This window comes from Strigops habroptila, chromosome 7 (genome assembly GCF_004027225.2).
Source record: "Strigops habroptila isolate Jane chromosome 7, bStrHab1.2.pri, whole genome shotgun sequence".
NCBI lineage: Eukaryota > Metazoa > Chordata > Aves > Psittaciformes > Psittacidae > Strigops > Strigops habroptila.
Window position 1 is genome coordinate 45316476 of NC_044283.2, and position 10078 is coordinate 45326553.

General features: G+C 41.7%; 1 protein-coding gene and 1 pseudogene across 1 annotated transcript in view; one reads left to right on the forward strand and one right to left on the reverse strand.

The window, feature by feature from the left end:
* The window catches only part of DCHS2 (dachsous cadherin-related 2), a 113768-nt gene extending 104499 nt beyond the window's left edge, over positions 1-9269 (forward strand). The window contains exons 19-20 of the mRNA XM_030491362.1: positions 2945-3083; positions 5626-9269. Of these exons, the coding sequence (XP_030347222.1) occupies positions 2945-3083; positions 5626-8246 (2760 nt within the window). The 3' untranslated portion in view covers positions 8247-9269. The remainder of the gene's footprint in view (positions 1-2944; positions 3084-5625) is intronic.
* LOC115611075 lies at positions 676-773 on the reverse strand (annotated as a pseudogene).
* Positions 9270-10078: the final 809 nt, after the last annotated feature.

Sequence of the window (10078 nt, forward strand, 5' to 3'; positions counted from 1 at the left end):
GATAGACTAGACTAGAATAGACTAGAATAGACTAGAATAGAATATTTAGTTGGAAGGAACCTACAGCGATCATCTAGTCCAACTGCCTGACCAATTCAGGGCTGACCAAAAATTAAAGCATGTTGTTAAGGGCATTGTCCAAATGCCTTTTAAACACCGACAGGCTTGGGCCATTGACCACCTCTTTAGGAAGCCTATTCCAGTGCTTGACCACCCTCTTGGTAAAGAAATGCTTCCTAATATCCAGCCTAAACTTCTGCTAGTGCAGCTTTGAACCATCCCCACACATCCTGTCAATGGATCGCAGACAAAAGAGATTCAGCACCTCCCTCTCCACGTGCCCTCCTCAGGAAGCTGTAGAGGGTGATGAGGTCACCCCTCAGCCTCCTTGTCACCAAACTAGACAAGCCCAAAGGCCCTAGCTGCTGCTCATAGGACACGCCTTCCAGACCTTTCACCAGCTTCTCATCCTTCTTAAACTGTGGGGCCCAGAACCGCACACAGTATTCAAGGTGAGGACACAACAGTGCTGAATACAGTGGGATAATCACCTCTGTTGAACGACTGGTTATACTGTGTTTGATACACTCCAGGATGCAGTTTGCCCTCTTGGCTGCTGGGGCACAGTGCTGACTCATACTGAGCCTGTTGTCAACCTCCAGATCCCTAAAAAAAAAATATATGAAGCGCTTCATGAATTTGGGTGTCATCTGTGCATAGGAACCATGCTAATCTGTGTCATTCCAATTTTGGTATAGGTGCTGCCAAAGCGGGCATGGTATCATACAAGGCTCTCAAGTGTAGGCTCCTAGAAGGGTTTTGCACTGGCTTCATCAGCCCTAAGGCTTGTGGGGCTTGGGCTAAGACTTAGCATGTGTAATGGCTCGGAATTAGAGTTAGGGAGGGGAGAGAGACAAAATCTGGAGCTCCAGGTGAAGTTAGGCTGCAGTAAGGCTGCCACAAGAAAGGTGAGGCTGCCAGAGGAGTTGTTTCCTTAGGACTTGTTTGTGTGGGGCTAAGCTGTGTGGCTTGGGCTGAGGCCCAAGAGAGTGTAGAATATGGATAGTTCAGCCTAGAAACGAGAAGGCTCAGGGATGATCTTACCAATGTGTGTAAATATTAGTGGGGGGAGTAAAGAAGACAGAGCCAGACTCTCCTGTGTGGTGTTCAGTGGCAGGACAAGAGGCAGTGAGCACAAACTGACATACAGGATATTCTGTTCAAACATCAGGGAAAACTTTTTTCTTTTCCTTTGAACTCTGACAGTGACTAAGCACTGGCACAGGTTGCCCAGAGGGTTTGTGGATTCTCCATCCCTGGAGGTATTCAAAACTCAACTGTACACAGTCATGGGCACCCTGCTCTAGGTGACCCTGCTCTGAGCAAGGGTTGGAAAAGATGCCTTCCAGAGGTGCCTGCCAGCCTCAGCCATTCTGTGATCCTGTGAACTGAGCTGTTTGCCTGACTTGGTGCTGTGTGTGGTAGATGTGCTCAGAGCCAAAAATATGAGGCACCACAGAAGTGGTGGATTTAGTAATGCTTCATTTAGAAATCTCAGACAGATTTAGTCAAGAAATAAGCTAAACATTTGTCTTAGTAAAGAAATTTCAACCTCTGAGCATGTGCAGGCACAGCAGTTTAGTCACTTAGATAAGTATGGGACAGACTATAGGCACCTGTGAAACTTTCAGGTGCCTGAGTTGTCAGGATTTGTGTAAATTGCCCACTTAAACTCGTAAGTCTAAGTTCTGGGAAAAAAAAGAAAAAAAGCAGCACTATTATTGCTCAAGTGATTTTTAGACCTTGCCTTAAGTTTTCCTCACCCCCATCTGTGTCTGATTTTAGAGAATAGTTTAGACAAGTACTTGCTTTTGCAAGTGCTTGGAATTTTTCTGTAGATCAGAGCAGACATTACAGGCAGGGTTATTAACTGATGCAAAACAGTGCAGCTCTATCGACTCTGCTAACATAAACAGTTGAGCTTCTCTCCCCACAATCCTTATATTTTGATGTGTTGCTTGGATGGTAAGATACATTGCTTCTTTTTGGCCCATGATACATATAATTCCCTATTCATCATCCTGTTATTTTTACCCTTTTATTATCCTTTCAAGTGTTTTAATATTTATACTTTTCATATATAGTATCATATATGTTTATGGCTATTATATACATATACTCTCTCTGTTAAAATGATTTAAACTAACACTTGAAATCATGAGAAAGGTAGCTGCTGTATCATACTGTTCATTTGAAACTGGATTTATAAGGTGGAAGGAAACTTTGGACGCAAAAGTACAGTATCTGGATTTCAAATAATGGAAGCTCTTAAGAAGGGAAAGAATTTTGCTGGTTTTCTAAATTATATGAAGAAAAAAGTATTTTTAAAAACTAAATTCTAGGAATAATCCAGTGATGATTAAGTGTTCTGGTGCTGGAATTTTCAGGGTACGTGTGTTGTTTTTTATAATGGTCAATTGTGTACTCCAGATGGTGACTGCAGACTGTATTCTGTGTACAATAATCAAGGTAATTCTACAAGCGGGGAGTAAAGCCAATTTTAGTTCCAGTCTATTGTAGGTATTCTTTCTGTTAGCTTACTATTGAAAAAAGAGATTCAGTGGTTCTCTGAACTCATTGTCATAATGAACTAGAATTAGATGGATTTTACTACTGGTTAAAGTTTACGATAAATTTTGGCTGTATTGTATGCATCGTTTTCAATATCTCAGCTCTTTATAGTTTTGTCCCAGAAGAAAACAGGTAGGTGAATTTTTTCCAAACCTGGGAACTGTGTTTGGGTTTTGGGTTTTTTTCCTAATGAGATCCAAATGAATGATCTCATTCATTCATTTGATGAAGGAAATGAAGGAGAACGTATTATTTTATGTTCAAAATCTTTTATTAAACTCTATCAAAACTGTGATTTTGCTTTATATGTCAGGTGAGCTTGCCAGAGCTCGTTTCTATGGATGCCACTGTTCTGACGGTCTCTGCCGTGGATAGGGATTCAGAGCAAAATGGAATGATTTCCTACAAAATCCTCTCTTCCTCTGAGGGATTTTCCATTGATCACAAAAATGGTGAGTCTGTAAGCATGGTTTATTACTTCAGCTTTTTCAGTGTAAATTGAAGGGTCCTATTGCACTTCCTCATCTGTTACCAGTGGTCACTTGTGTTCTGGAAATCTTTGGAGGCAAAAGTCTACCATATGTTTTGGCTAAATCTGCCATTATCACTGGAGAACTGATTGCATTGAAAGCTGGAGTTCTCAGTTTGTCCCTGAACCATGCACAAGGCAACCAGTCACAACATCCTCTAGGTGCTATTCCTCTGATCTGCTTTGATAGAAAAGTTGCTGTATGTTTTGCATTGATTCGTAACGTTTCAGCTCATGTATTAGATTTCATTCAATTTAAGTTCATGCTTCCTATTTTTGCAGTGTAAGTTGAACCTGTCATAATGGAGCTTCTCTACAGCTTGGACAGTATGTTTTTAATATTGCATCTTTAGAGAGCTTATGTTATTCCGTAATCCTAAATGAAATTTAAAATTTTTCTAAATTGAGAACACTCTCTCCAAAGTACATAATTTTCTTCAATAGTTCAGAGATTTACCAATTTAAATTTTCCGGCCTAATATATCATTCTGGGAGATGGAAAACTGTGTGTCTCTTACCTACATATATGTATATGTAGGTAAGATTTTTGGGAATATCAGCCTCAGATTACTAGATGCTGCAAAAATTATGTGCAACTGTTGTTCAGTGAGCAAATTCTTATCTCTTATTTGCTGTTCCCAGGTGTTTGCATGAGATGAATTTTTGAATGCAATGTTTGTTGGGTGATGGTGACTACAAACACTGAGTATAAGTGCTAGGCTGTTGTAGAAGACGTCAGCAGTGTTTTGTTTCACCCAGTTAAAATGGTTTTCTTTTTTACCCATTTTTTTATTCTGTAACCTGTTTTATGTTTTGCTAGTGGCTGTTATCAGCTGTGATCAGAAAATTGTCACACAGTGTTGTGTCTGGTGCTTAGCTATACACTGTGAAGAGTGAAGTAGAAGTAGATGGCTTATGAGCATAGTCATTGAATGGTTTGGGTTGGAAGGGACCTTTTAAGATCATCCAAGCCCCATGTTCAGATAAGCAATTTGAATGAAACATGTTTACATAACTTATTTGCAAACCTATCTAAATAACAAACAAGCCCATAAGGCTGTTACTGGGCTGCAAGTAAAATGGGAGAACTAATGACCTTCGGTAACGAACTTGCACAGCATAGCTGCCTCTAATAAAGAGCCTATATTTCCTTAGCTTTGTTTTGCTTTCTATTTTATGCACTTTGCATGTTCATTACTAGGAAGAGGGATCTTTGCTGGACTAAATGCAGTATGTGTGTTTGATATTGCATCATTGTGGGTAGGCCTTGGCTTAGCAGCATAAGCTATGATTCGTAGAATCATAGAATCATTGAATAGTTTGGGTTGGCAGGGATCTTTAAAGGTCATCTAGTGCAACCCCTGCATTGAGCAGGGACAACTTCAACTAGATCAGGTTGCTCAGAGCCCCTTCTAACCTGACGTTGAATGTTTCCAGGAATGGGGCATTCACAACTTCTCTGGGCAACCTGTTCTGCTGTTTCCCCACCCTCATTGTAAAAGATTTCTCACTTATATCTAGCGCAAAACTACCCTCTTTTAGTTTAAAACCATTACCCCTTGTCCTATCGCAACGAGTCTTACTGAAGTCTGTTCCCATCATGCTTGTAAGCCCCCTTAAGTATTGAGAGGCTTCTCTCTAAGGTCTCCCTGGAGCCTTCTCTTCTCCAGGCTGAACAACTCCAACTCTCTCAGCCTGACTTAATGGGAGAGGTGCTCCAGACCTCTAATGATTTTTGTGGCCCTTCTCTGGACGCGTCCCAGTGGGTCCATGTCTTCCCTGTGCTGAGGACTCCAGAGCTGGGTGCAGTATAACAGGTGGGGTCTCACCAGAGTAGAGCAGAGGGCGAGAATCACCTTCCTTGACCTCGTTTGACCTGCTGGCCATGCTGCTCGTGATGCAGCTTTCTGGGCTGTGAGTGCACATTGTCAGCTCATACCCAGTTTTCATCCAGTAGTACCCCCAAGTCGTTCTCCACAGGGATGTTCTCAATCTCTTTATTCCCCAGCCTGTACTGATACTGGGGTTTGCCCCAACCCACGTGCAGAACCTTGGGCTTGTTGAACTTCATGAGGTTCACATGGGCCCACTTCTCATGTTTTACTAGGTCCCTCTGGATGGCATCCTGTCCCTCAGGCGTGTCAACTGCACCACACAGCTTTATGTCATTGGCAAACTTGCTGAGGGTGCAGTTGATCCCACTGTTTATGTCACTGATGAAAATATCAGACAGTACTGGTCCCAATACAGATACCCTGGAGGACACCACTCATCACTGTTTTATAACCAGGCATTGAGCTGTTAACCCACTACTCTTTGGATGCAAGAGAATTACTTTGGGGTGTGCAGGCATTACAGTTGAGTCATTTTCAAGTATGACTAAATGGATTCAGCTTTTGGAATCACATTTACTTGCCTTAGTGAGTGTGAAGTGTGTGCTTTTATTAACTCTGTTTTATTTTCAGGTTCAGTGTTTGCTACGGGACCAGTGACACAACTGGAAATGATTTCCACTATTGAGCTCCTGATAGAAGCTACAGATGGTGGCAGTCCAGCCCTGAGTGCAGTTACCTCCGTAGAGGTGCATGTAGAAGATGTAAATACCCATGCCCCTCAGTTCACAAGGATTCTGTACAATCTCAGTGTGAGGGAGGATGTCTCAGTTGGAGAAAGCATCCTCATGTTTTCAGTCATTGACTATGATTGGGCGCATAAAAACACGTATGTTGAATACTCTATTATTGATGGCAATGACAAGAATTTATTCACTGTGGAAACAAGTGTCATGGAGTCAGAAACATCCTACAAACTTGTTGGCAGTCTTGTTTTGATCAGTGTTCTTGACAGGGAAATGGCTTCTTCTCACCGTTTGGTCCTCCTTGCTTCTGATCATGGAACACCCTCCTTGAATTCAACTGCTACTGTGCTAATAACTGTGCTGGATGTTAATGATAATCCTCCAGTATTTAGCAGCCCAGAGTACCATATTCATGTCAAAGAAAGCATCTTTGTAGGTAGTCACGTCACTGAAGTCTCAGCAAATGACTGTGATGCAGGCACTAATGCAGAGGTCACTTATGCTATCATCTCTGGAAATGACAGGGGACATTTTCACTTAGATGGGAAAACAGGATCAGTGGATTTGATGAAAACACTGGATTATGAGGATACCATGAAATTCACTCTGATCATACAAGCCACAGATGGAGGAGCTGAGGTAAAAAATGTGGCTTTTTCTGTTGTCCTTATTAGTGTCCTAGATGACAATGATTATGCGCCACTGTTTTTGTTTCCCAGCTTGAGCTGCACTGTCAGTGAAAATCTGCCTACCTTTTCTTTTGTGTGCTCTGTTAATGCACTGGATTTTGATAAAGGCTCCTATGGACACCTTACCTACTCCATCCAGTCTTCGTGTTTGGCTCATCGTGAAGCTCCTAGAGACCATGACATGTTCTTTATTGATCCTTTGACAGGAGATATTCATACAAAGCAAATGTTTGACTATGAAAGTAAGAATAGGTACTGTCTCATAATCCAAGCAAAAGACAAAGGTGACTCACTGGCTACCATTACAGTTCAGGTAGATATTGAGGGGAGAGATGAATTTGACCCAGTGTTTACACAAGATCAGTATTTCTTTAATCTCCCTGAGAAGAACGAAGCAGGCCAGTTGCTTGGCAGAGTGACAGCATCAGACAGTGATAGTGGACTGGATGGAGTTGTTACTTACTCTCTGCTAGAAACTTCTCCATTCTTTTCAGTAAATCAGACCAGTGGTAATATTTACTTGACTCAGACTGTTCACAGGAAGAAAAATGGCAGCAAAAGGAATGATGATACCCTGGAATTGTTGGTAAGAGCTCATAGCCCCAAAACTGAGTCCAAGTTCACAGTATGCACTGTTTTCGTAAATGTTTCCAATTCTCCTCAGAGTTATCCCATAGTGTCAGCATACAGCCTAACCATTAGCATTTCAGCCCTCTTGATAGTGTTGCTACTGCTTGCGGTCAGTCTTACTGCATTTATTATGAGATGTAGGCGGAAAGATCTGAACTCCTGTGTGAAAAAAGAAGCATCATCCTCCTCAGCTACTAATGTGAATTTAGCCAGCAAAAAAAAGGCCTGCCAGAAAATCCATAGTACCGAGAGCAGTATGCTTCCCATGGGTGCTATAGCAGAATGGCTGAGCCTAGCAGGAATTGAAGAAGGGAAGGATGATGGTGTCCCCTGCAGGCATTCAGACTCCAGCGGCCATGGTTCTGCTGAAGGAGAAACGGCAGAGGATGAGGAAATCAAACGCATCAATGAGCATTCATGCAGAAAGAGTGACAGCTCAGCACTGAGTGAGCACAGCTCACGGATACCAGATTCAGGGATTCCAAGAGAGTCTGATCAGCTCTCCTGTCAATCTGGAGAAACAGATGTTGTAGCTACCACACAAAGCATGGAGAGCATGCAGGCCATTAAAAGAGAGGGCAGAGAAGAAACCTGTGACATAGCCTATGCACATCAAATGTCATCTCCAACATATAAGAAAATTGGAATAAAAGAGAAAGACATAATGACAGACCTCACAAGAGAGTATGTCTTGTCAGATAGGCAGGACTCTGGGTATGATTCACTTGCAACACTTGGCACCTGTGATGAGAATCTTGGAGGTGGTTATAACTGGGATTATGTGCTCAGCTGGGAACCCAGATTTCAACATCTGGCCTCAGTGTTTAATGATATTGCAAAACTGAAAGATGAAAACATGCACAGTCATAGCTTCCCTAAGGAGAAGACATCTCTTGTTTTCCCTCCTCCCTTGATAACATCAGTAGCTCAGCCTGGCATAAGGACAGTGCCACCACGAATGCCAAATATAATATCAGGACAAGCATTTAAAAAATACCCTCATAATCCCCTTATCAATAATCTTGGATACCCTCCACCAACCATGACTCCAAGTTTTTCTCCTTCTCTCTCTTTACTTACCATGCAGACGCCTACTGCTTCGCCAGTAATGTCTGATGGGAAAATGATAGGAACGTGTCTTATCGATCCAAGCCATGAACTTGCAACAGAGGAAGAAATTCAGATCTAGGTTATTAACTGACAGTAGATGATGGTAAAAAAATTATGGCTTAAAATGTATTTTGTTACCATATAAAAAGCAAAATATGCCTGTCAGAGCTATATCACTAGTATTATTTTTGTTTTCATGAGCTGAAAAGGTTAAAATATAAAATAGCTACAAACTTGCTAACTATCCACCTTGTTCTTCCCAGAATTCACTGCGAGGCCATGAAGCTTCTCCTCTTTCAGCTCCAAAAACCTGTGGTAAATCACACAGCCAGGTGCCTGATGACCAACTTGACCAATTTTACTGTTATGTCAATAACAAATAACAGTAGCAATTCTTTTCTGTGGAAAAACTTTATTAGCATGCTGGTGGGCTCTGACCACCTCTGTGGTGGTGTTAGAAGAGGGTACTAGAGGCATGTGTAAGCACAGCAGGTTTTGGGGTGGGCAAAGAATAAAGCAAGGATTCCTACTGAGCTCTTTCTCAAGTGTTTGCCCAGGCTTTCCACATCTCAGCCCTTGGGTCACAACAGCCTGTTGGGCCTGGTGCAGTTTCATCATCTGCGATGGCTCCCCAGTGGGTTTTCTAAGTTATCTTTGTGCTGTGGAATCCCACTTAGCAGTTTCTGTGGACATTTTGTTTATCTCTGGTGTGTAAAGCCAGCGAGTAATGATTATCTGAATAATAATGGATCACCCTTGGAAAACAGATAAAAGGTAAAAGCAACCATTTTCTCTATTACTAGATCTAAAATAGATACCTACTGTCTGTGCTATTACAGAAGTTGTCCTGGTCCCCAGGCATCTGTAGGAATGGACAGTGTTACAGTTCTGAAGGGCTTCTATGCCTCCACTCTGGGTTTTGGTCCTGTGCTGGGCATATCTCTGCAAGACCAGATAATCTGGCCTTGTTTGTTGTATGTATCATACATATGGCAATTTGTGTATGTATGTATATCCAGACACATGCACATGCCTATACTGCTGTGTATGCTTGTATATTGTATTAGATCAATAAAATACACAGAAAATACATCTAAAGTAACTCTTGTTTCTCTTCAGTGTATATTTAAAAGCCTTTTGCATCATGTGCGTTAAAATTGGTCTATAGGGAAGAGTCTAATCGGTGCCTGGGAGTCTGTTATAACTTGTATGTGTACAGAGGTGTATATTATACAGGTCATAGCAGGTGGAGGAAAAGCATATAGTGCTGTTAGACTGAGTGATCATGTGGGATCAGCATCATGTGTGCAGTGGCTTTTGTCATTTCCTCAGTCATGCACGTCAAGATTTGCAGCTTGTGGGCTCATAACCTGTCTTTGAATAAGGTCCTGTTTCTAAGGCTACACCTGCACTATACTATCATGTGTCGGGATCCATACTGCTATGCCAGAGTGCTTCTTTTAAAACTGACATTTGTTCTTTGTACTGCCGTGGAGTATGAAACGAGACATAAATTAGAAACTCTTCAGGATAGCAAATATTACTAAGAAAGGAGACAGTGTGATAAGTTTTATAGTCAGACAAAACCCCATACCAGGAAGAGGAAAGCAAAGAGGAGGAGTCATTCCCAGTTCTTATCTGACATGGAATATCAGTTTAAGGCCATTGTTTCAGAATTATTATTATTCTCCACCTGTTAACATTATGCGATCTACAGCCTGTTTGTTTTTGACTTACATGATTTGTAAAGTAATTTCTAGTAGAATGAGAGGTGTTCTTTGTGGTATTCAGTTATAGTTTCAGGAGGCACACATGGCACATGGAACTACCTTTTCTGTATGGTCAACAACTTAGCTAATCTGATTTTAGTTTCAGGTGGTAATGGTCAAGTGGTAGCTATTGCCTGGAGGA